The 26,956-nt window shown below is 41.7% G+C and overlaps 1 protein-coding gene across 3 annotated transcripts in view; it reads left to right on the forward strand.

Moving 5' to 3' along the window:
* The first annotated feature begins 3,726 nt into the window (after positions 1-3,726).
* The window catches only part of GPR176 (G protein-coupled receptor 176), a 125,455-nt gene continuing 102,225 nt past the window's right edge, over positions 3,727-26,956 (forward strand). The window contains exons 1-3 of one of the 3 annotated variants that reach the window (XM_025295933.3): positions 5,305-5,440; positions 7,219-7,253; positions 8,354-8,403. Coding sequence is in view for 1 of the 3 variants with exons in the window: in XM_006073026.4 (XP_006073088.2) it covers positions 5,269-5,440 (172 nt within the window). In the remaining 2 variants the exon portion in view is untranslated. Of the gene's footprint in view, positions 5,441-7,218; positions 7,254-8,353; positions 8,404-26,956 lie in introns of all 3 variants that reach the window. The other 2 variants (XM_025295934.3, XM_006073026.4) reach the window with 2 other exon arrangements.

Below are 26,956 nucleotides of genomic sequence, written 5' to 3' on the forward strand. Positions count from 1 at the left end.
TTCCCAAGGTGACTTTTTTAAAGGTGATAGATAATCAGATCAGATCAGGTCAGATCAGTCGCTCGGTCGTGTCCGACTCTTTGCGACCCCATGAATCGCAGCACGCCAGGCCTCCCTGTCCATCACCAACTCCCGGAGTTCACTCAGACTCACGTCCATCGAGTCAGTGATGCCATCCAGCCATCTCATCCTCTGTCATCCCCTTTTCCTCCTGCCCCCAATCCCTCCCAGCATCAGAGTCTTTTCCAATGAGTCAACTCTTCGCATGAGGTGGCCAAAGTACTGGAGTTTCAGCTTTAGCATCATTCCTTCCAAAGAAATCCCAGGGCTGATCTCCTTCAGAATGGACTGGTTGCATCTCCTTGTTATGGATATTTTATTTTTGGCATACTTGCTATTAAAAATTAATCAGGTTGCTTTATGATCACTAAGTGTATATGTGTGTGTGAAATTACTGAGGCTTTCTGGGGGAAGAGGTATTCAGTCTTTCACTTTCTAGGTATTCTGGATGAATTTAATGGCAATCTATAGGTACAATGACTATTACAGGTTGAGAAACTGCATTAAGAATTATAGATGCATATCAGTAGAAAACCATTTCCTAGTCCACATATTGAGATAATTTGGAATATGAAAAGGACTGTCTTAGGATCTTTTAAACAAATAATTGCTTTAATGATAATTTAACTTACACCAGACTAAAAACTATAAAGTAAATGTATTTAACCCAATAGTGTAAAAGCTAAATCCTGAACTTCTAAATCTACAAAGTTTCTCCGAAAGCCTATTGTGTCCTTTGTTAGTAGCAAAATAAGTGGTTCTTCCATTTTTTAAAAATACAGGACTTGTTCAGCAGTATTTTATTCATGTCTACAAAGATAGAATTGTTTAAAATTGACAGATAATGCCTTTTTTTTATATTTGTCATCTTTAAACATCAGTAAACAGGATTCAATCTTACATAGTTATGCTTCATTGATTTCCTATGATGTGCCAGGTACTGTTAGAGATTTTCATTAATTTAGTGTTTTATTGTTCTTTGGAAGGAATGATGCTAAAGCTGAAACTCCAGTACTTTGGCTACCTCATGCGAAGAGTTGACTCATTGGAAAAGACTCTGATGCTGGGAGGGATTGGGGGCAGGAGGAGAAGGGGATGACACAGGATGAGATGGCTGGATGGCATCACTGACTCGATGGACAAGAGTCTGGGTGAACTCCGGGAGTTGGTGATGGACAGGGAGGCCTGGCGTGCTGCAATTCATGGAGTCGCAAAGAGTCACACATGACTGAGCAACTGAACTGAACTAGTATTTTATTGTCCTCTAAACAGCCTTGCAAAATAGGCATTCTTTATCCCTATTTGATAGAGGAGGAAACTGTGCTTAGAGAGGTTATATAACTGCCCAGTGTCACAAGTAGAAATGGGGCGATAGGCATTAAAACCCAGGTCCAACTGACACCATCATGTCTCTCCTCCTTGCCCCCTGCCCCATGGTAGGTTTGTCTGTGTAAAGAGACAATCTGAGTATGCTAAGCTTACATACTCCCCAAAGAAGCTATTTAAATGACAAATTTATTGGAGACCAGTAGGTTTTTGGACATGAAAAATCCAATAATTTAATTCAGAGATGACCAGGGGCCTTATTATGAGCTACCACTTTCATTTTACAAGCACCTAGGATATCCTTATTGCTACCAATATACACAGATTTTTTTTTTTAAGTCCTGACTCACCTTCTATTCTCCAGAAATAAAGTCTATGCTCTCTTAAATATGCAGGCCCCAGTTTTCAGGATTCTATCTGCCAGGATAGCCTGGTTTATGCCCTGGTAACGAGCAGCTCCAAAAACCTTGGTTGTTTAGTATAATAAATATTTATTTCTTGCTTATATAAAATTTTATGTTATGTCTGGGTGGATCTTGAGAGCATCTGCAATACCCGCCCTCCCAATATGGTGACTCAGAAGCACAGGCTGCTTCAGTATTTCAGCTCTTCCAGTTCAACACAAGTCCTCCTTCCACAATCAAAATGGAAGGCAGCAGAGAGACTTGAGAATCACAACCAGCTTTTCACTACCACTGCCCAGAAATGATTTGTCACTTCTGCTTACATATCATTAGTTATTGTAGTCACATGACCTTGCCCATCTGCAGGGGCAGATAAGAAAAATAGTTTTCTGTATGCCGATAAGGCTTAGACAGTCTAGAATCTGCCTGCAATGCAGGAGACCTGGGTTCTATGCCTGAGTCAGGAAGATCCCCTGGAGAAGGAAATGGCAACCTTCTCCAGTATTCTTGCCTGGGAAATTCCATGGACAGAGGAACCTGGTGGGCTGCAGTCCACGGGGTCACAAAAGAGTTGGACATGACTTAGTGACTAAACAATAACTACAAATGCCGAAAAGGAGAGGAGAATGAGATATCACTGAACACTAGTGATGTTTGCATAATAACCTGAATTGTCTATGTCTGTTGTATAAGTATAGTAATAGCCATTTGGAAATAGAACTACTTAGTCCAGATGAGTAGCCAGCAGCCATAAGGATACCTCTTTTCTTAGCACGCTGCTGCTTGGGTTTACTAATGCAAAACACTCCCAGCTTTTTTCTTCTTTCCACCTTTAGTGCAAGGCCATGCAGGGACATGTGACAGTGCAGTGTTGGGGACATGAGGGAGGAGGAAGAGACAATCAATGATGAAAGGGAAGAAGGAAGGGGGCAATAAAACTCATAGGCTCCTCCTTACTTCCCCCCAACCTTCCCTTTGGTCTTTGCAGTTATCTCCAGTCCTATTCCATCTCTTCTTTCCCCTACCCAAGTCCCTTCCTGCTCTTTGATACATAGCCAAGAAAGTTGGAATCCAGGAATTCTTTTGAACATAAATGGAGCCTATATCTTTCTATAGGTATGGAAATACTTATCAGCACCCATATGCTAACACTGGGAAGACTGAAGAAGGTAGGTCTTCGGAGAGCCCTTTCAAGAAAAGTAATTAGGTGCAGAGGGAGGTGGGAGGGGGGTTCAAGAGGGAGCAGACACATGTATGCCTGAGGCTGATTCATGTTGATGTATGGCAAAACCCATCACAATATTGTAAAGTAATTATCCTCCGATTTAAATAAGAAAAAAAAGAAAAGTAATTAGGGTTACCAGGGAAAGAGAAGTAGCCCGATGGTGGCATGATTAGTCTTGAGACAACCAAGAAATAACTGTAATTTTAATCAATTCGTAAGTTATTGTCCTGGGACCTAGTCCTACCCAGCACTATGTCAAAGCCCTCTACTGTGTCCTTCACTTATTAAAACAAACAAACAAAAAAGGTCAAACAGGTAAATTTTTAGTTGTCTTTTCATCTCATTTCTCCTTTTCTCTTTTCCCCCGATCATCTGCTTGGATGCCATACCTGTTCCTTTTCCCATTAGGTTTCTCTGTGCCATTTTTTTCTCGTTTACTTGGTCATCCCAGCTTGCTCACTCCTCAATCCCAGAATCCACCCTGTTGGGGTTGGGGGTGTGTGTGTGTGTGTGTCCCTACGGACTGCATCCTATGTGTGTGTGTGTGCGTGCCCCTATGGGTTGTGTGTGTGTGTCCCTACGGACTGCATCCTATGTGTGAGTGTGTGTGTGTCCCTATGGGATGTATGTGTGTGTGTGTGTCCCTACCGACTGCATCCTATGTGTGAGTGTGTGTGTGTCCCTATGGGATGTGTGTGTGTGTGTCCCTACCGACTGTATCCTATGTGTGAGTGTGTGTGTGTGTCCCTATGGGTTGTACCCTATGCGTGTGTGACCCATGGACTGTAGACCTCCAGGCTCCTCTGCCCATGGAATTTTCCAGGCAACAATACTGGAGCGGGTTGCCATTTCCAACTACACAGGATCTTCCCCACCCAGAGATGGAACTCTAGTCTCTTATGCCTCTTGCATTGGCAAACGGATTCTTTACCACTGCACCACGAAATGGGACTAAATGAAAAGGCCCAGGAAACTAGTGCACTGGATTTCTAAATCCCATCTTTCTTAAATAACTTCAGCTACACCCAAGGCCTGATGGACGAGACTGGGCTCCCTGCCCAGGTGGCAACGACATGGAATTATCAGTCTCAGGCAGCCCCAGCTGAAGAGATAAGGAGTAGTTAACGACAGCATTAAAACATGCGAAGCCCCGGAGGAGAACCGGGCTTGTCCACCGGAGCCAGACCCGGTTCCTCAGTGCCTGCCATTCCCCGCCTAAGATACCAGGATGGTTGGTGGGAGGAGGGGCCAAGATGGCGCCGTCCTTCCCCTCTCCTAGGCTGAGCGTGAGGGCGGGGCCGCGCGCGTCACGTGACCGCGCTCGCCAGCCGCGCGCTCCCCATTGCCCCAGGCACACGGCAGGAGTCCGGTGCCTTCGCAAACGGTGGCTTTGCACTTCTAGGGGTGTCTTCTCGTGTCCCCGCAAAGTCTGGAGGCTCTCTCGCTGCAGCTGAGAGCCGCAGCGGGTCCAGGAAACGGGGCACTGGGCCGTGCAGAAGCAAAGGGGCTGCAGAACAAGATTCCTGCAGCTCGCTCTGAGGCAGGAGGTCTGAGCACTCAGCGAGGGGCTGGGCAGGAGACCTCGCGGGCATTCTGAGGGACAGCTGGGCCGGGCGTTGAGGGCGAGGCTATTGGAGAGGTTCAGAGCTTTTCACCCTGACCATGAGCGCTGTGAGGGGCTCCAGGGTCCCCTCGGGACTCCAAGCGTTTGACTTGGCCATTTTCCGGGTTTCCCATGGCCATCTAGCCTCGAAGCCAGCAGAACTGAAAAAGGGCTTCAGCCAAATGTTTTCTTCCCTCTGAGGAGAGGGCCTGAGTATGTCAGTCTGAGGAGACTCGAGAGGACCTTCGGTGGTAGGAGCTGAGGTTGAAGAGGGCGGTGGGAGCAAAGAGCGCCCTCCTTGACTATCAGAAACCTGTTTCCCTCTCTGCTAAGTGGTCTTGGCGGAGCTGACCACCCAGGAGGGACGGACGACGCTTGGCGGGCTCTGACCGTGCCGCCTTCATGTGGCTGCTGACGGGGACCCGGGAGGGAGCGGGCATGGGGCGAAGCCTCGCCCTCTCAGCTCCCCGCCTCCCAGGAGTCGGGGCTGGCGATGTGGAGACCTGAGGGGACCCGCGGCTGCCCGGGGTTCTCCAGGACTCCACCAGGCACCCGAGCGTTCCTCCACGCCCGGGGCTGGAGAAGGTGGCGCCGGGGTCTAAGGCGAGCGCACGGGCGGGCGACGACTGAGCGGGAGCCCCAGCCTCGCCATGGGGCATAACGGTAGCTGGATTTCCCGAAATGCCAGCGAGCCGCGCAACGCGTCCAGCGCGGAGGCGGCGGGCGCCAACCGCAGCGCGCTCGGGGAGTTTGGCGAGGCGCAGCTCTACCGCCAGTTCACCACCGCCGTGCAAGTCGTCATCTTCATAGGCTCGCTGCTCGGTAAGCCGCCCGCCGGGGCGCCTCCCGGGTGGGCTTCCCCGAGAGCTCAGGCTCGGAGAGCCGGGATCGGGGGTCGCTGGAGCCTCCTTGGGTTTCGGGGTGCCTGGAAAAAGTGCAGATAGTTGAAGGAGGTTTAAGAATGCCAGGGTAACTGAAGGGAAGTTAAGCGGGGATGGTCGACTGCAGCGCCCAAGCTGGAAACAAGAGTTCCGATAGGGTTTGGTCCAGAGTGGAGGACCAGTTGCCTGGTCCCGGCCGAGGTCAACCTCTCCAGGCGGCTTTTTGAGGACCGCTTTGGGATGGGCACGGGGTTGTGCCCATCATACTTAACATCCTGGGTACCATGGCGGGGCGCTGGCCCCGACCTCTTGTTTACAAATTCAGAGCCACAAAGCTTCAGTTTTGTTGCTGATGACTGATGTGTTTTGCGCTCCTATCTATTCTTTGTATACATTTTTGTCCCCCCCCCCCCCCAAGAACCTTATTTTGCATGCTTTAAAAAAAAATGACTTGCTTCTTCGAGACACCAACCTCCTGGTAAACAACCTTGTGGAGTTAAGCTCTGTGTTGCCTTCAGATATTTTTAAACCCCGAAACGAAATAAACCCAATATACTTTTCTCCCTAGGTTTTTTTTTTTTTTTTTTTTAAAGTACAGGATAAAGGCAGGAGAAAAAACACAAAACACTACACACAACAAATTTAGGAATACTTGTTGGGGGAGGAAAAGACCAACGAAATGAAATGAGTGGTTAGTAAAAATATTAGTGCACTAATGTGAAAATTACCTGAACTTCTGGTAGCTACTCTTTCAATGATAAATGATACAATGAATATTCATTTTTGTCTCTGCTTTTTAATATGCTGTCTACGTTTGTCATAGCTTTTCTTCCATTTTGTTGTTCATGTTGCATATTACTTGTAAATATGTGGCTTCCTTTCAAATATAAATTCTCTGATAATGGCATTTAAAGGTTGTGAAAAGATTGTAATTATGTGTGATATTATGGCCAAGAGCAGTCTTAAAGTTTCAAAGTAGGAATAGATTACTTTTTTGTAGACACCTGTGAATTTCCATGGAAACCAAGATAATTAACATCAAAAAGACCATGAAACATCAACTATACCCCAATTTAAAAGAAAAAGAATAACACACTGTAGTAAATAAAAAAACAGACTATGAAAGAATTGTTTTTAATTTCCTTTTGTAACTTCTGTAATTGTCATCATCCTGTCCCATTTATCTTTCACTTTTTGTCATGAGGACATTTTCAGGAGGTGACACTAATGGGCTATATATAGATTTATGTGTGTATGTTGTGTGTTTTTATGAGTGGAATACATATGCACAATAACAAAGCAAAAGCTTGTGTCCCAAATATTTTCAATATTCACTTAACAAACAGTAAACACTGAACACCAACTGAGTATCAGGCACAATGCACTACAGATTTTTGAGAGTTAAATTCTAGTATTGCCACATTTACTTAAAGAGTAGATTATTATTGGGGAGGCAGTAGAAGTGGCTGCATTTTTATTTCTGCATTTATTCTGCATGTATCTGCATATATATATATATATATAAACAAGAGAGAGGAGAGAATGTTTTGTTTTTTTCATTGGTAGCTTTAACCCTGAAGAAAGATGGTGCCTAGGGAAATTTTCTCAGAGGTTGAATCTAAAAACTTTAGTACTATTGAAATAGAAAACAGCATGTGTATAAAGGACAGAACCAACAATGCACAGTTAACTAATGCTTTGCTTCCCATGTACTTTCAGTTCTGGTAACTTGCATTGGATTCAGGAATTCCTAGGTAAATATGCCCTTAATTGAACTTTTTCCACACAGCACTTTAATTGACATGCAAAAACTGCTTTTATGGATATCTTCAAAGAGAAGACTGATTTTGCTCCTGATCTTTGGTTATACTTGACTTGACCTAGTCAATATTCTCCCTTACCCATGACTTAAGCCTTTCTGAGAGAGAATTCCATTTGCTCCTTTTTATTTTTTATAAGAAGTATAAATATGGTTAAATTTGTAGAAATCAAAAGTCAGAGAACTTGTGCAAACGTGAAAGGCATTTCTGGTTTTCATAAAAGCTTAGCTACGTAGCATTGCCCTGTGCACTTGTTACTGGTATTAGTGGTTCATTGTTCTCTGAGGATTTGACCCATACAGACATGTCTATGTCATTAAATCCTGGTAAATGCCAGTTGAGGCTCTCAGAGCTTAAGTTCCAGAGCCATGTGTAGTCAGTTGCATGGCAAGTAAACTTGGGAAGCCTAGTTTCATGAAGCCCCAAAACAGAGAAAAATTATCCCAGAAGAATCTAGGATAAAAACTAAACAGAAGAGTGAACAGTATCTGGAATAGCATATGACACTGATTTAATCTGCTTGTTTCCCTTGCCTCTAAACATGGGAGAATGAATTTTTCCCTTTAAGTAAATTCAAATATACTTCCCATATTGTCAACGTAGATTTTTTGTTGGGATTTCCAGAAACCTGCTATATGTGAAAATTTCTTCTTTTGAAAACTGTTTTAGTGCCTTGTATGAGAAAAAATAACATCAAGGAATAGCTATAATATTTCAACTCTAGAGAACATTATTTGCTGTGTTGAAAATGAACTTGAGAATTATATATAATATTATTCAAATAATGCCTTTTGAAGGTTTATGTGAGTGTCTCTCAGCCTTTTTGTGCAACATCTTGGGATGTCTTCAGATATACTGTAGATGTTGAAAGAGAATCAAATAGTTTGCCCTTTGATAAATATATAGCATTAGTAGTGAGCAATGTGAAATCAAAGACAAAAAAAGAATTGGAACCATCATTTCCAATAAATGTCTTGGATCTAACTCCTCAGAGTTGATCTTTTTCTTTTCCCTTATTCTCTTTGGATTCACAGTCCAAGGACCTGGAGAGCTGGACCCATTCTGGTGCTTTGACTTGAAAAAGGTCAGTGGCTGTGACCTCGTGTATTACCTCTCAGCTGCTTCTGGACAGATTGCCTCTTACCTTGCCTCTTACCTTGTTATTATCATCATTGGAGGCATTTAGATTTTTATAAATGAATTTGCTCTTATTTAAAGAAAATTAGCACTGTAGACAATAGCCAGCAAGTGTGTATCCTACCCTGAAATTTATTTTAAAATAGAGAAATCAGCCTGCCATCCTCTTGCCAAACCACCATATGTGCTGTTCTTAATTTTAACCTATCTCCCTTTTCTTTAGCAATAGTCTACTGTAAACAGACTATACCTATGTGAAGTTGATGACCTCAAATAAAGGTTCAAGTTGTCTGTTGTGTAATTTCTTGAGATGGTCATGGAAGTAATAATTTCAAAGGAAAGAGGGAGGGAAATTATATGTTGAATTGATTTGACCAATGATATGGAGAACACTATTTTTGTTCATGATTGTAATCATTCAACAAAATTACATTGAGTACCAGCAGTGTTCATGGCACTTATTTGACAGAGAAATATATTTGTGCTTTTGATACTAGTTGAAATTAACCAGTTAATAGCTGGATAGTTCTTGGAGCGCCTTAGTTAAATTTTTGAGAGAAACAATGTTACTGCTAGTTTGTGTTCATAAGGCAAGGATGTGTTCATTCATACAAGGATGATTTTTCATAATTATATACAATATAGTATGTTGGCCATAATTATAGCCAATAACAATGTAATATTAACAGTCTGTATACATACATACATACATACATACATATATATGTGGCTTCCCTGGTGACTCAGTGGTAAAGAATTCGCTTGCCAGTGCAGGAGATGCAAGAGACGTGGGTTCAATCCCTAGGTCAGGAAGATCTCTTGGAGTAGGAAATGGCAACCTACTTCAGTATTCTTGCCTGGAAAATTCCCTGGATGGAGGAGCCTGGCGATCCACAGTCCATGAGGCCACCAAGAGTCAGACACAACTGAGCATGCATACACACACACACACACACACACACACACACACAATATATGATAGTAAATATGATAATATATATGATACTATAATATAATAAATATATTGTTGTTGTTGTTGTTCAGTTGCTCAGTAGTGTCCAACTCTTGGCAACTCCATGAACTGCAGCATGCCAAACTTCCCTGTCCTTCACCATCTCCAGAGCTTGCTCAAACTCATTTCCAGTGAGTTGGCGTGCCATCCAATCGTCTTGTTTTCTGTCATCCCCTTCTCTTCCTGCCTTCAATCTTTCCCAGCATCAGGGTATTTTCTAATGAGTCAGTTTTTTGCATCAGGTGGCCAAAGTATTGGAGCTTCAGCTTCAGCATCAGTCCTTCCAATGAATATTCAGGACTGATTTCCTTTAGGATTGTCTGGTTTGATTTCCTTGCAGTCCAAGGGACTCTCAAAAGTCTTCTCCAATCCCACAGTTCAAAAGCATCAGTCCTTCAGCACTTAGCTTTCTTTATGGTCCAACTCTCACATCCATACATGACTGCTGGAAAAGCCATAGCTTTGACTAGATGGACCTTTGTTGGCAAAGTAATGTCTCTGCTTTTAAATATGCTGTCTAGGTTGGTCATATCTTTTTTTCCAAAGAGCAAACATCTTTTAATTTCATGGCTGCAGTCACTCTCTGAAATGGTTTTGGAGCCCAAAAAAATAAAGTTTGTCAGTGTTTTCATTGTTTCCCCATCTATTTTCCTTGGAGTGATGGGACTGGGTGCCATGATTTATAGTTACTTGAATATTGAGTTTTAAGCCAACTTTTTCACTCTCCTCTTTCACTTTCATCAAGAGGCTCTTTAGTCACTCTTCATTTTCTGCTTTTAAGGTGGTATCATCTGTATATCTGAGGTTATTGATATTTTTCCCAGCAGTCTTGATTCCAGTCTGAGCTTCATCCAGCCCGGCATTTCTCATGATGTACTTACATGTACAGCATGTAAGTTAAATAAGCAGGGTGACAGTATACATCCTTGATGTACTCCTTTCGTGATTTGGAACCAGTCCATTATTCTATGTTTGGTTCTAACTGTTGCTTCTTGACCTGCATACAGATTTCTCAGAAGGCAGGTAAAGTGGACTGGGATTACCATCTCTTGAAGAATTTTCGGCAGTTTGTTGTGATCCATGCTGTCAAAGTCTTTGGCATAGTCAATAAAGCAGAAGTAGATGTTTTTCTGAAACTCGCTTGCTTTTTCTATGATCCAGTGGATGTTAGCAATTTGATCTCTGGTTCTTCTGCTTTTTCTGAATCCATCTTGAACATCTGGAAGTTCTTGATTCACATACTGTTGAAGCCTTGTTTGGAGAATTTTGAGCATTACTTTGCTAGTGCATGAAATGAGTGCAATTGCGTGGTAGTTTGCGTGGTAGTTTGAACATTCTTTGCCATTGCCTTTCTTTGCGATTGGAATGAAAACTGACCTTTTCCAGTCCTGTGGCCACTGCTGAGATTTCCAGATTTGCTAGCATATTGAGTGCAGCACTTTGACAGCATCATCTTTTAGGATTTGAAATAGCTCAGCTGGAATTCCATCACTTCTACTAGCTTTGTTTGTAGTGATGCTCCCTAAGGCCCATTTGACTTCGCACTCCAAGATGTTTTACTCTAGGTAAGTGACCACACCATCGTGGTTATCTGAGTCATTAAGATCTTTTCTGTATAGTTCTGCCTATTCTTGCCACCTCTTCTTAATATCTTCTGTTTCTGTTAGGTCTATACTGTTTCTGTCCTTTATTCTGCCCATCTTTGCATAAAATGTTCTTTTCATGATATAAATATATATATCATGATAAATATCTTTACCATAATTATAGCCAGTAATAATGTGATATCATCAGCCTTATTATACCTGTTTTTTTCTGGTTTTGGTATGTCTAGAAGCCTAGTAGACTACTTCAAGAATATGGTGTCCTGAATTGACCTAAGGAGTTTGAAGTGGTGAGGTCAATAGTTATCAGTCTGGGTAGATGAACTCCTAATATACTGACTCAAGCTGCCTCATGTTGCCTTTGATTTCCATGTGCTATATGCATTTCACCACCCCATTCTTTTATAATGTTATCTGTAATATGCAGGAAAGCAGTCTGACTTCCATCTGAATGAAATGCTTTTGATAATCCTTTGTTTTTCCTTTCTAGGCCTTGAATTTACCAATTCTTCTGGAAATTCTACTGTGAAAATGTAAAAAAAACTTTATTAAAATTAAAATTTATGTATTACACATTTCACCCAACTATAGTATAGAGTTCAGTGGTTTTTAGTATATTCATGGAATTATGCAGCCATCACCACTATTTAATTTCAGGAAACTTTTTAATACCTCCCCCCCAAAGAAATCACATATCCATAGTAGCTGCTTCTCATTTCCTCCAAATACCCTGAGCCCTAGCTATCCACTGTACTGCACAGCCATTCCTATCTGTTTCCTTCTCCTTTCATCTCTGTATTCTCTGAGACACAACAGTATTGAAATTAAGCCAGTTAATAATCCTGCACTGGCCTCTAAGTGTTCAAGTGAAAGGAAGAATGGCATGTATCTCACTTTACATCAAAAGCTAGAATGATTAAGGTTAGTGAGGAAGACATGCTGAAAGCTAAAATAGGGTTAAAGTAAGGCTTCTTGTGCTAAACAGTTAGCCAAGTTGTAAATGCAAAGAAAAAATTTTGAAGGAAATTAAAAATGCTACTCTAGTGAATACATAAATAGTAAGAAAGTAAAACAGCCTTATTGCTGATATGGAGAAAGTTTAGTGGTTTGGGTAGAAGATCAAACCAGCCACAACATTCTCTTAAGCCAAAGCCTAATCCAGAGCAAAGCCCTAACTTTATTCAATTTTGTAAAGAATGAGAGAGGTAAGGTAGCTACAGAAGAAAAGTTTGAAGTTAGCAGAGGTTGATTGATGCGGTTTAAGGAAAGAAGCCATCTCCATAACATAAAAGTGCAAGGTGCACCAACAAGTGCTAATATAGAAACTGCAGTAAGTTATCCAGAAGATCCAGCTAAGATAATGAATAAAAGTGGCCACTGAATTATAGACTTTCAGTGTAGACAAAACACCTTTGTATTGGAAGAAGATGCTATCTAGGACTTTCATAACTAGAAAGGAGAAGTCAGTGCTGGGCTTCAAGCTTCAAATAGGCTGACACTTATTAGGGTTTAATGTAGCTGGTGACTTGAAGTTGAAGCTGATACTCACCATTCTGAAAATCCTAGAGCCCTTAAGAATTATTCCAAATCTACTCTGCCTGTGCTCTGTAAATGGAACCCAAAGCCGAAATCACTGCACATCTATTTACATGGTTTACTGAATATTTTAAGCTTACTGTTGAGACCTACTGCTCAGAGGAAGAGATTCCTTTTAAAATATTACTGGTCATTAACAATGAGCTCTTGGGCACCTAGTCACCCAAGAGCTCTGATGAAGATGTGCAATGAGATTCATATTGGTTTCATGCTTGCTAACACAATACCCATTCTGCAGCCCGTATATCAAGATGTACTTTAGAATTTCAGGTCTTATTCTTTAAGAAATATATTTTGTAAGGTTATAGCTGCCAGGATAATGATTCCTTTGATAGATCTGGGTGAAATAAATTGAAAACCTTCTGGAAAGGATACACCATTCTAGATTCATGAGATTCATGTGATTCATGAGAAGAGGTCAAAATATCAACAACAGAGGTTTAGAAGGAGTTGATTCCAAGCCTCATGGATGACTTTGAAGGGTTCAAGACTTCAGTGGAGGAAGTAATTGCAGATGTGGTAGAAACAGCTAGAGAGCTAAGAATTAGAAATGGAGCCTGAAGATGTGACTAAATTGCGGCAATCTTATGATAAAACTTGAACAGATGAGAACTTACATCTTATGAATGAGCAGGGAAAGTAGTTTTCTTGAGATGAAATCTATTCCTGGTAAAGATGCTGTGAAGACTGCTGAAATGATAGTAAAGGATTTAGAATATGACATAAATATAGTTGATAAAGCAGTGGCAGGGTTTGAGAGGATTGACTACAACTTCGAAAGAAGTTCTATTGTGGGTAAAATCCTATCAAACAGTATTGCATGCTACAGAGAAGTCATTCGTGAAATGAAAAGTCATCAACGAGGCAGACTTCATTGTCTTATTTTTAGAAATTGCCAAAGCCACCTCAACCTTCAGCAGCCACCACCCTGATCAGTCAGCAGCCATCAACATGGAGGCAAGATCCCTCATCAGCAAAAATATTATGGCTTGTTGAAGATTCAGATGATGGTTAGCATTTTTTAGCAATAAAGTTTTTTTTTTTTGGTGTATTTGAACATCTCTTAAATAGGTTTTCTCTTGTAGACACTTTATTTTATAAATAACAATAGGTATAAGTAGTAGTATTAAAGTAGTGTGACCTATGAAGTTTGTAGACATTAAAAAAAAGTTTGGAGTAAATTATATAGATTAAAAAATTTGAAATATGGCAATAAAGTATTTTTTAATTGAGGTATGTACATTGTGCTTTTAGACATGCTAGTGCACATTTAAGGGACTTACAGTATAGTATAAACATAACTTTCATATCCACCAGGAAACTAAAAATCCATGTGACTCGCTTTACTGCAGTATTCCCTTGTTTGCATTGGTCTAGAGCTGAACCCACAGTATTTTGGGGGTATGCCTGCATATGTTGAGAGTTAAGGTATAGTAGGGCTTCTTAGGCGGTGCTAGTTGTAAAAGAACCGGCCTGTCAATGCAGGAGACATAAGAGGGTTTGATCCCTGGGTTTGGAAGATCCCCTGGAGAAGGGCATGACAACCCACACCAGTATTCTTGCCTGGAAAAATCCCATGGACAGAGAAGACTGGCGGGCCACAGTTCATAGGGTTGCACAGAATGGGACATGACTTAAGTGACTTAACACAGCACAGCACAGAACATTTTAATGCTGGTAGACAAAGCAACTAACTAATTTATTGTCTGAAAATTTCACCTTTAATTATTATTATTTTTGATCCCAGAGTCTCAACTCCAAATAGTCATGGTTCTGCAAGAAATATCCTTTTACTTTATTGGAATTTTGTAGAAAGGGAGGAAATTTGTCTCAAAATGAGAACAAACAGATATGGCTTTGTTTTTCTCTGGGGTGTCCAAGTCTCTGAAATTATCTCTTCCATCGAGTTTGCTCAAGAGTTTCTCTACATGTCATTATTCTGAATAAGTCATTTAGATTGGTTGTGACTGGAAGCTGTTGTGAAAACCGTTTTATTGTCAAGGAACTTCCAGATTGGCTGGATGGAAAGTCTTTGTTAGCAATAAAGTATAAAATCTGAGAGGAGTTTTTGACTAGGCTGAAAGGCATGAGTAACTCTAGGTGAAACCTAAAAAGTAAGGATTTACCCTAGGCAAAACTGGAAAGTAAGAAAACTGTCTTTGAAAAATCAACACCTATTTTCAGAGTTTTTCTGTTCTCATATTCACTCCATCTCTTTCAGACACCTCTTGTTTTCTTCTTGTCCTTTTGGATGCCCAGTGACCTTGTTCTGAATTGCTTACTTGTCTTCCCTCTTTCAAACTTAAAGGGAACTGAATTCCATTCCTTCATGGTGGTGTGCTAAATAAATAAACCACCTCAGACATCGATGTTTACAGATATAATTGAGTTAATATATTGACCTTAAGAGTACTATTAAAAAAAATCACTATCTTAAGCAAAAAGGGTGACTACATTGAGCATTTCATGTATTGACATGTGTTGAGAAGAAATGGATGGAGTGGATCTTTTTGGAACTTCTGGTGACATCATCATATAGGCAAGACTGTGACTGCATGTAGGGCATTTAGAAAAGTTGAGGGTATAAGCACACACCTGGCATGTAAAGGAGCAGGAGGGTATCAGTTTATACTAGTGTCTTGCTGTCTTTTTCATGGTTTTATTTCCCTCTTGTATAATTTCAGACGTATTGTTTCAGATTGTTATCTTGGGATGTTTTATTGTGTCTGCTGATTCTTTCTTGTGGTGGATCATTTCCTTGAATGCTTGTAAGTTTTTAATTGTGAGTCCATCTCCTTTTTCTGAAGGATTCTGTGAGGTCTTGGCTGTACAAGTGACCTTCAGTTTCACATTTGTTTCTGCCAGGTATCATAGGGCCATCACTAGCCCAAGACCTCAACTGCAGGAAAAGGTTCATTTCTTTGTCATCTCTTTGAGGTAGAGGATGCAGTTTTTCACCCTCTCTTTCACTGAGGTGGCCACTCTTGGAGGATTCTGGCTTCATGCAAGGATTTCATTCCAACTACCTGCTTCAAGGAGTGTCCAGCCTCATTCAGTTTGTGTGTAGCTGTAGAAACCCAAAGTTAACGTTAGAGCCTATTTCCTGATCTGAAAATTGCCCCTCAGTGCAAGCTCTTCTGTCTCTGTTTTAGGCAACTGGTGATTTCCCTTTTATTTCTTATAAGGTTTGCAATGAATTTAAAGATCTCTTTTGTTTTATCCAATACTTCTAGGTGTTTGTAGCAGTGTTCTAAGTTCTGCCATGGAGCCAGAATTGGAAGTTGGAGAATTGTTGCATTGTTCAGTCACTCAAGTCATGTCTGACTCTTTGTGAACTCATGGACTGCAGCACGCCAGGCTTCCCTGTCCTTCACCATCTCCAGAGCTTGCTCAAACTCATATCCATTGAGTCAGTGATGCCATCCAACCATCTCATCCTCTGTTGTCCCCTTTTCTTCCTCCCTCCAATCTTTCCCAGCCTCAGGGTCTTTTCCAGTGAGTCAGCTCTTCGGAACAGGTGGCCAAAATATTGGAGCTTCAGCCTCAGCATCAGTCCCTGCAATGAATGTTCAGGATTGATTTCCTTTAGGATTGACTGGTTTGATCTTGCAGTCCAAGGGACTCTCAAGAGTCTTCTCTAACACCATAGTTCAAAAGCATCAATTCTTCAGCACTCAGTGTTCTTTATGGTCTACCTCTCACATCCATACATGACTGCTGAAAAATCCATAGAGATCTTTGTTGGCAAAGTAATGTCTCTGCTTTTTAATATGCTGTCTACGTTTGTCATAGCTTTTCTTCCAAGAAGCAAGTGTCTTAGTTGGAGAATAAGCAAAACATATTAAAATAGAAGGTGGAATGATTGCTAGATTTGATTTTAGGAAATGAGATCAGATCAGTCGCTCGGTCGTGTCCGACTCTTTGTGACCCCATGAATCGCAGCACGCCAGGCCTTCCTGTCCATCACCAACTCCCAGAGTTCACTGAGACTCATGTCCATCGAGTCAGTGATGCCATCCAGCCATCTCATCCTCTGTCATCCCCTTCTCCTCCTGCCCCCAATCCCTCCCGGCATCAGAGTCTTTTCCAATGAGTCAACTCTTCGCATGAGGTGGCCAAAGTACTGGAGTTTCAGCTTTAGCATCATTCTTTCCAAAGAAATCCCAGGGCTGATCTCCTTCAGAATGGACTGGTTGGATCTCCTTGCAGTCCAAGGGACTCTCAAGAGTCTTCTCCAACACCACAGTTCAAAAGCATCAATTCTTCGGCGCTCAGCCTTCTTCACAGTCCAACTCTCACATCCATACATGACCACAGGAAAAACCATAGCCTTGACTAGACGAACCTTTGTTGGCAAAGTGATGTCTCTGCTTTGAATATGCTATCTAGGTTGGTCATAACTTTCCTTCCAAGGAGTAAGCGTCTTTTAATTTCATGGCTGTAGTCACCATCTGCAGTGATTTTGGAGCCCAGAAAAATAAAGTCAGCCACTGTTTCCACTGTTGCCCCATCTATTTCCCATGCTACCATAAAATGGCATTAGCTCAGAATAGGGAAAATAAAAAAGTGGATGAGGAAATAGAGCTTAAGAAGGTTTAGGAATCTAGTCTAAAGAACATTAAGAGTATATATGTTGTGTGTTTAGTTGCTAAGTCATGTCTGACTCCTCTGTGACCCCGTGGACTGTAGTCACCAGGTTCCTCTGTCCGTGGGATTTCCCAGGCAAGAGTACTGGAGTGGGTTACCATTTCCTTCTACAGGGGATCTTCTCGACCTGGGGATGGAACTTGTGTCTCTTGCATTGCAAGCAGATTATTTGCCACTGAGCCATTGGGACTTCAGTAAGTTTTTATTGAATAGATGAATGAGTAAAAGTTGTATGCTAGTTACTTTACACTCATAAAACATAAAAATTTCTCTTTCCTTCTAATCCCATAGTTCCTGGGTATCTGAGAATGTAGCTCCTAGGTCAGATGCAGAACCTACAACTTTGGGGGTTGATAGGATGGAGGTTGGGGACACACTTGGGATTTTTAGCCAAAATAGTTTTAAACCCAACTATAGGCATTATACTGTAACTAGTGCTATACCTAGTATAGCTTCTCTGGTTGCTCAGTTGGTAAACTGCCTGCAGTGCAGGAGACCAGGGTTCAATCCCTGGGTCAGGAAGATCCTCTGGAGAAGGGAATGGCAACCGACTCCAGTATCCTTGCCTGGAGGACCCCTTGGACAGAGGAGCCTGGTGGGTTACAGCCCATGGGGTCACAAAAGTTGGACACGGCTTAGTGACGAAACCACCACCACCGGTGCTATACCTATTGTGTAACTATCTCCTAGCCAACTAAGTCTAGTTTTCCTAGACTTAGGTCAATTAACATATTACAGGACTTAATTATGCAGTCTTGATTTGTGTTAGTTTAATTCTCCTAAAATTCTACCACGAAGCTAGGGTATTATAAAGCATTACTGACAAAAGGAAAATAAGTGTAAATAAAGCTTCCTTTAACACACTGTAAGGCATGGCCAAGATTCAGTAAGCCAAAAGTGTAGCCCTGAACCCTGTCAATTAACATCTCCTTCCCCACAGTATGTACGCACACTCACACACACACACACACACACACAAGATTTCTTTTAGGAGACTTCTAGAAACAAAAATACTCAGGAATTTTGTTGTTTTCTTTGCTTTTGCATTTACAAGCAATTTCCAGGGGAAATGCCTTCAAATGACCTTAAGCAATATTTCAATTGGTGGCCACACTTGATTCTGAAGAATGTTGGAAAACATTTTTTTTTTTGGCTTGCACTGCATATTTGCTTCACCAAATCTGAGACACTCTGAAAAACTTCCAGTTTAATCTTAACCACTGATGTCTAGGCACCTTCCCACTTAAATTTCTAACAATGGTTTAACATCAAGTGTAGAATTCAGGGTTTTTTTAACTAATATTTTTTCTGATGAAAGTTTCTCTTGAGGAGCAAAATTACAGAGATAGAGGCAAAGCATGAAATGTATATACACTTTCTCTTTCTGGCTGCCTCACTTTTTTGTCCTTTGAGAAGTTTTAAAAATACAGAAAAATATTAACAAATTATAAGCCCACTATTCAGAAATAACAAATGGTAACGTTTTGTCATACTTGTTTTTTGTTGATTAAAATGTTACAGATAACATGAATCTCCCCTTGTGCCTCTTCCTAGCCCACTACCCCCGCTTCCCCATCTCTTTAGTGCTGATGGCTACATTGAATCAGGTGTCCAGAATAATCTTCCTCTCTGTCTATGTCCTGGTGGTGCTGCTTGATGCTGGCCTGTGATCATGTTTTTGTCAGATGACGCTTAGTCGATAGCTATTACATGGATAGATGACTCCGTGTGCAATGTTAATTGCCATAGGAGGGTCACATTATCTAGGAAGACAATACACATGGGCAGTTTAGGAACTTCTTAAAAGGTCTTCGAAAGGCAAGCAGGGTTTAGCTAATGGGAGATGGATGCTACCCATACAATGTAGGTGCCCTTGACTTATCTGCCAAATGGTAACTGCCCATCAAGAATACTGCTTTAGCCCTATATGTACACTGGATTTTGTAGTTTACAATACCACATTATTCCAGTCATAATATGAATTATGAAACAATGTAGGGACAATTTTCTGTTTTCATTTTCTCAACTCATCCTCTCCCTCTAACAGTACTGCTCTCCCTTAACAATGCATGAGCACCCACTGGTGAACTTCCCTTCCAGTATTTATGAGGGCTCTTAACTGCAAATAACAGAGCTTATTGTCAAAAGAAGACACAGCCATAAAGGCGTTCTAGAAAGAAAAACATTTTATTTACAAAGGTGGATTGCAAGGGAGTTCAGGTTTTTGAAGGACTGGCTTCCCAAATGAAATACACAGTAAACAGTTATTTTTAAAAAAAGCAACCACCAGATTGGGCTTCCCTGGTAGCTCAGTGGTAAAGAATCTACCCGCCAATGTAGGAGATGCAGGTTTGATCCCTGGGTCGGGGAGATATCCTGGAGAAGAAAATGGCAACCCACTCCAGTATTCTTGCCTGGGAAATCCCATGGAAAGAGGAGCCTGGCGAGGTACAGTCCATGGGGTCACAGGAGAATCAGACACGACATAGCAACTAAACAACAACCACCACAAGATTACCATGTTTACAGTTACTTTGCTCACAGTTACCTCACATGAGTGTTCTAACCTCGAAGATTATGTCATATCTTCAGATATGTCGTATGTGTGTCATATCTTCCTGGGATCCTATTTCCCTGTCTTCAGTGATTAGTCCAGGAATGGGTCATGGGATCTAAGCTTGGTCAATGCCACTGGTGTAGAGAACCCCACTTTTCCAAAGGGGCTGCTGAGCAGAGATAGAGGAAGCTGATCCGTAGAGAATGAGGGTAGAGGGGAGGGTGAAAGTAAAAGAGGTGACTGTAAAAGTCAATAAAGTTGCAAAACAATAAAGTTGTTGTTGCTGAGTTGGTAATTTACAGGAAAGATTCACAGTTTCAGTTATTCTGGGGACCAGAGCTAGACAGTGTGATCCTGGATCTTTTTATTGTCTTTATTTTGGGGGAGTGGTGGGGATTCAGAGAGCAGACATATGTTTGTTTACTCCTGACCAGGTTATATAATATGCACATTTTTGCATGATGCAACAGCGCAAGGTGTTAGTTTTTCTTCTACATGAAACTAGCCTGTTGATGATGAGGAAAGAAATTTCCTTCAGGATATTAAGCTGCTTACAAAATTTATGGGATTCAAGGAACCAAGCCTGAATGCTACAGGGCTGGGACCTCATCAGGAAATATGCACACCATTCCACTAGTTCTAGCAGAAATGAAGCTGTTGTTTTGTAGCATCAGTGATGTAGAGATTACACTCTAGAACCCTACGACATAGCTGGCCGTGAAGGACCAAAGGCATCTGTCATTCTCCTGTACTTATGAGAAAATCTGATGACTGCACCAGCCACCACCTCACATTAATCATGTCTGCTTTTCTTGGGAACATCTGCTGGCCAGAACTTGGATATAAGCCTGTGCTCTAACTGCAAGGCTGTCTGAAAAAGTAGTATTTTTAGTTTTCCAGCCTTTGTTGCAGAGGGTAGCAGATGGCTGGAAGATTATGAAATGAATATTTAGTGAACCAAACCGTAGTATCTACCACTTTCTACTTTGTGCGGTTCCTTATATGATAGCCCCTCACAGTACTTTGCTTGACTCCATGCAATCTGGGAGACAGTGGAGGGCACATGACCCAGGCCTTGCTGGTCCTGGGATCCTATTTCCCTGTCTTCAGTGATTAGTCCAGGAATGGGTCATGGAATCTAAGCTTGGTCAATGCCATTGGTGTAAAGAACCCCTCTTTTCCAAAGGGACTGCTGAGCAGAGATAAAGCAAGCTGATCCGTAGAGAATGAGGGTAGAGGTAAGGGTGAAAGGAAGGAGAAGGGTGACATAAAAGCTATCCTGGTGATACTGTGTGAGTCCCTGGAGGTTCAGAAATTGTGTTTTCCAACTACACGAACCCCAAACACCCAGCATCTCCCTTTTTGCATCAATGTCTGTGAGTTGGCTTCTTGTCATGCACGACAGAAACATCCTGCTTGATTCATATAGTATTGCCGTCACCATTCATATCTGCATTTGTGTAAACAAGTTCGGAGGGGGAGTGACATGAGTGTGAGCACATTCGCACAACCAGGTAGGGCCTGATGCCATGAACGTCTGATGCCCAGGAAAGAAGAGCAGCTGAGACCCAGAGCCCTGAGTTGCATAAGAGCCAGAGATGGGCTGGCAGCTGGAGAGGTGCTCACATACATTGAGGGTGACTCTAAGTCTAGCAGTGCCAGAGGTCAGGAGTGGAAAATAAGCCCAGGAATGTAAAAGAGGCTGAAAGCTGCCTGTGCATGTACAGGGGCAGAAGCCCAGAGGAGATTCTACTGGACCAGGAAATTCAGTGATGTTGGTTCTGAATCAGCACAGAGCTTCTGTTGCTTTTTCTCTCTGTTAAACATTGTTTTAAAAAATCAAGTTACTTACACATAAATAGCTGTTAATAGTTAATTAACATAAAAATTTAATTCCTAATATACAAATTTAGAAGCTAGGAAAAAAAATTGTGTTAGAAGAGGGGAAAATTGCCATTGTTAGATGAAGCCTCCCAGGAGATGATGAGCTCACCAGGTTCTGGATCATAAACTGGCTTCGGCTTCCTGAGTGTTTACAGAGCTTCTGGGGAGGTCAGAGGGCAAGGCTATGGCTGAGTTCCTGGAAACACCACCCTCACCACAGTTAGCTGTGGCATGTAGTTGGGGTCCTGGACACTTGACAGGTATATGGTTCGCTGAGCTGCTCCATGTTTTCTGCTTTAAATTTCACCACAGCCAGTGTCCAGCTCTCACGACTGTTGAAGCAGATCACTTCTGTAAGGGGTGAAATGAATGTCCTCCACTGATCCAAGCCCAGGACATGAGTGGGACAGTGGGAGGTTTGTCAGCACAAAGTCCAGGCATTCAAGTGCAGGGAAGAACCCGGGCCAGATCCATGTGGGCATTGCCAAACTAAACAGATAACACATAAGTTCATTTTCTAAGTCTGTGAGTCTGTTTCTGTTTTGTAAATAAACTCATTTGTATCATTTTTTAAGACTCTGTATATAAACTATATCATATATTTGTCTTTCTCTGTCTGACTTACTTCACTTAGTATGATAATTTCCAGGTCCACCCATGTTGCCACAAATGGCATTATTTCATTCTTTTTAATGGTTGAATAAAAGAAATGAAAAAAGCAAAATGGCTGTCTGAGGAGGCCTTACAAATAGCTGTGAAAAGAAGAGAAGCAAAAACCAAAAGAGAAAAGGAAAGATATAAGCATCTGAATGCAGAGTTCCAAAGAATAGCAAGGATAGATAAGAAAGCCTTCCTCAGTGATCAATGCAAAGAAATAGAGGAAAACAATAGAATGGGGAAGACTAGAGATCTCTTCAAGAAAATTAGAGATACCAAGGGAATATTTCATGCAAAGATGGGCTCAATAAAGGACAGGTATGGTATGGACCTAACAGAAGCAGAAGATATTAAAAGAGGTGGCAAGAATACACAGAAGAACTGTACAAAAAAGATCTTCACGACCCTGGTAATCACGATGGTGTGATCACTTACACTCACCTAGAGCCGGATATCCTGGAATGCGAAGTCAAGTGGGCCTTAGGAAGCATCACTACAAACAAAGCTAGTGGAGGTGATGGAATTCCAGTTGAGCTATTTCAAATCCTAAAAGATGGTGCTGTCAAAAGTGCTGCATTCAATATGTCAGCAAATTTGGAAAACTCAGCAGTGGCCACAGGACTGGAAAAGATCAGTTTTCATTCCAATCCCAAAGAAAGGCAATGCCAAAGAATGCTCAAACAACCACACAATTGCACTCATCTCACAAGCTAGTAAAGTAATGCTTAAAATTCTCCAAACCAGGCTTCAGCAACACGTGAACTGTGAACTTCCAGATGTTTAGCTGGTTTTAGAAAAGGCAGAGGAACCAGAGATCAAATTGCCGACATCCGCTGGATCATTGAAAAAGCAAGAGAGTTCCAGAAAAACATCTGTTTCTGCTTTATTGACTATGCCAAAGCCTTTGACTGTGTGGATCACAATAAACTATGGAAAATTCTGAAAGAGATGGGAATATCAGACCACCTGACCTGACTCTTGAGAAACTTGTATGCAGGTCAAGAAGCAACAGTTAGAACTGGACATGGAACAACAGACTGATTCCAAATAGGAAAAGGAGTACGTCAAAGTTGTATATTGTCACCCTGCTTATTTAACTTATATGCAGAGTACACCATGAAAAACGCTGGGCTGGAAGAAGCACAAGCTGGAATCAAGATTGCCGGGAGAAATATCAATAACCTCAGATATGCAGATGACACCACCTTATGGCAGAAAATGAAGAAGAACTAAAGAGCCTGTTGATGAAAGTGAAAGAGGAGAGTGAATAAGTTGGCTTAAACTCAACATTCAGAAAACGAAGATCATGGCATCTGGTCCCATCTCTTCATGGCAAATAGATGGGGAAACAGTGGAAACAGTGGCTGACTTTATTTTTCTGGGCTCCAAAATCACTGCAGATGGTGATTGCAGCCATGAAATTAAAAGATGCTTACTCCTTGGAAGGAAAGTTATGACCAACTTAGCATATTCAAAAGCAGAGACATTACTTTGCCAACAAAGGTTTGTCTAGTCAAGGCTATGGTTTTCCCAGTGGTCATGTATGGATATGAGAGTTGGACTGTGAAGAAAGCTGAGCACTGAAGAATTGATGCTTTTGAACTTTGGTGTTGGAGAAGACTCTTGAGAGTCCCCTTGGACTGCGAGGAGATCCAACTAGTCCATCCTAAAGGAGATCAGTCCTAGGTGTTCATTGGAAGGACTGATGTTAAAGCTGAAACTCCAATAGTTTGGCCACCTGATGGAAAGAGCTGAGTCATTTGACCTGTGGTGGATCCATTTCGATATTTGGCAAAACTAATACAATATTGTAAAGTTTAAAAATAAAATAAAATAAAAAAAAATTAAAAAAAAAAAAAAGACCCTGATGCTGGGAAAGAATGAGGGCAGGAGGAGAAGGGGAAGACAGAGGATGAGATGGTTGGATGGCATCACTGACACAATGGACATGGGTTTGGGTGAACTCCGGGGGTTGGTGATGGACAGGGAGGCCTGGCGTGCTGCGGTTCATGGGGCTGAAAAGAGTCCGACACGACTGAGCGACTGAACTGAACTGAATACTCCTTTGCTTATATGTACCACATCTTCTTTATCCATTCATCTGTCGATGGACATTTAGGTTGCTTCTATGTCTTAGCTACTGTAAATAGAGCTGCAGTGAACGTTGGGGTGCATGCATTCTTTCAAACTATGTTTTTCTCCAGATATATGCCCAGGACTGGGATTGCAGGATCACATGGTAGCTCTAGTTTTAGTTTTTTAAGGAACTCCATCCTGTTCTCCTTAGTAGCTGTACCAGTTTACATTCCTGCCAACAGTGTAGGAGGGTTTCCTTTTGTCCACGCTCTTTCCAGCATTTATTGTTTGCAGATTTTTTGATGATGGCCATTCTGGCAGATGTGAGGCGATATCACTTTGTAGTTTTGGTTTGCATTTTTCTAATAATTAGTGATGTTGAGTATCTTTTCATAGTTGAGGGGGAAGGATGTGGGACATACACTGGGAATTTGGGATTGACATACACACTACTATATTTAAAATACATAACTAACAAGGACCTACTGTATATCACAAGGAACTCTGCTCAATATTCTGTAATAAGCTAAATGGGAAAAGAATTTGAAAAAATATATACATATATATGTATAACTGAATCACTTTGCTGAAACTAACACAACATTGTTAATCAACTATGCTTCAATATAAAATAAAAATTTAAAAAAAGGCCATACAGAGGCAGAAGGTATGCAGCAAGTGGCAGAAAGTAAAAAGGAGCAAAGCAGAGATGCCCTATATAAGTTTCTGAACCACCTTTCAATTTAACATGTCAAGTTCAATACTTGTTAAGGCCGTTGTCCTTGCTGTTCTCTTTGCTTTGGAATGTTCTTCCCTAGACACATCCTGTGACTGACTTGTGTTCCTCCTTTAAATTGCAGCTCAAATGTCCCCTCTCCACTTCTACCACATCATCCTGTTTATTTCCTCTATAGCAGTTACAATCCCCGAAATGGTCTTGTTTGTTTAGCATTCTGTCTCTCTCCACTGGGATGCAGAACCACACAGACAGACGGTTTGTTTAATGTACCACTGTGTCCCCAGCATCTGGAACAATGTCTGGTATATAATTGATGCTCAGTAAGTATTTATTGAATGAGATGCTTGGGGGCAACTAAACAGAACAATTAATTAAATAGCCACTATCCTGATTTTCATGAAGCTTAGGAGCATTCTCGGAGATGGCGATGGCACCCCACTCCAGTACTCTTGCCTGGAAAATCCCATGGATGGAGGAGCCCAGTAGGCTGCAGTCCATGGGGTTGCTCAGAGTAGGACAGGACCGGGCAACTTCACTTTCACTTTTCACCTTCATGCATTGGAGAAGGAAATGGCAACCCACTCCAGTGTTCTTGCCTGGAGAATCCCAGGGACAGGGGAGCCTGGTGGGCTGCCATCTATGGGGTCGCACAGAGTTGGACACGACTGAAGTGACTTAGCAGCAGCAGTAGGAGCATTCTGCCCGTGAATTTTTCCCACAGCCAGGACTCAGATACAGTCATACAGTAGCCTGGAGTGGTGCTCATAAAAGCCAGGTATCATGAGGGACAGCAGGTCCCTTGATAGGAGATCCACAAGGACAGAAGTTATAGCCTGATTTAATTTAGAGGGAGCCTTAGAAGTAAGACAGGCAGCATTTTGAACCTGGCAGCATAATGTGTATGAGGATGTCACTATAGCTTTTACAGGCCTTTGGATCCTAGACAAAATTGATTGCTGAAACAGCCTAGGGACAGGATGCTCCCTGTGGGAGAGTGGCTAAGAGGCAGTTATCATCATGGAGCTACAGGTGGCATTTGACTGTCTATACTGAGACAGGTGGCTCCTAGCTATGTGAGATCAGAGTGGTGCCCTGAAGTTTCTGTCATTTGTTAGGGAACCACTATCTGTTCATCCTTCTACCTGTCTTATCTGGGAAGCTCTGTGGTGGGAATGGGGATGTGAATAAGATATGAAAAAAACCCCACAATATTTTTACCCTAGCCAAGTATTATAGGTTGTGTATCCCTGCTCCCCCCAAAGATATGTAGAAGTCCTGACCCCTAGTACCTTAGGATGTGGCCATATGTGGCAGTAAGGTTATTGTAGATGTAATTATTTTCAGTGAGGTAATGCTGGAGTAAGGTGGACCTTTAATCCAACATTAAAGTACACGTCCTCATAAGGACATGTCCTTAAAAGAAGTCTAAGTGAAGACAGAACCCAGGGGAACAGAGAAAGAAGTAAAGACAGAGATAGAGTTATGCAACTGTAAGCCAAGGAACACCAAAGATTTCTGGCAAGTCACCAGAAGCTAGGAATAGACAAGGAAGGATTCCCCTACAGGTTTCAGAGGGAACATGGCCCTGTCAACACCTTGATATCAGACTTCTAGCTTCCATAACTATGAGACAATAAATTTCTGTTGTTTTAAGTCTCTTGTTGCCCCTTCGTAACCACATCCACTTTCCTCTGGCTCCTACCCTTTCTTACTCTGCAACCACTAATT

Source organism: Bubalus bubalis, chromosome 11, assembly GCF_019923935.1.
Source record: "Bubalus bubalis isolate 160015118507 breed Murrah chromosome 11, NDDB_SH_1, whole genome shotgun sequence".
Lineage (NCBI taxonomy): Eukaryota > Metazoa > Chordata > Mammalia > Artiodactyla > Bovidae > Bubalus > Bubalus bubalis.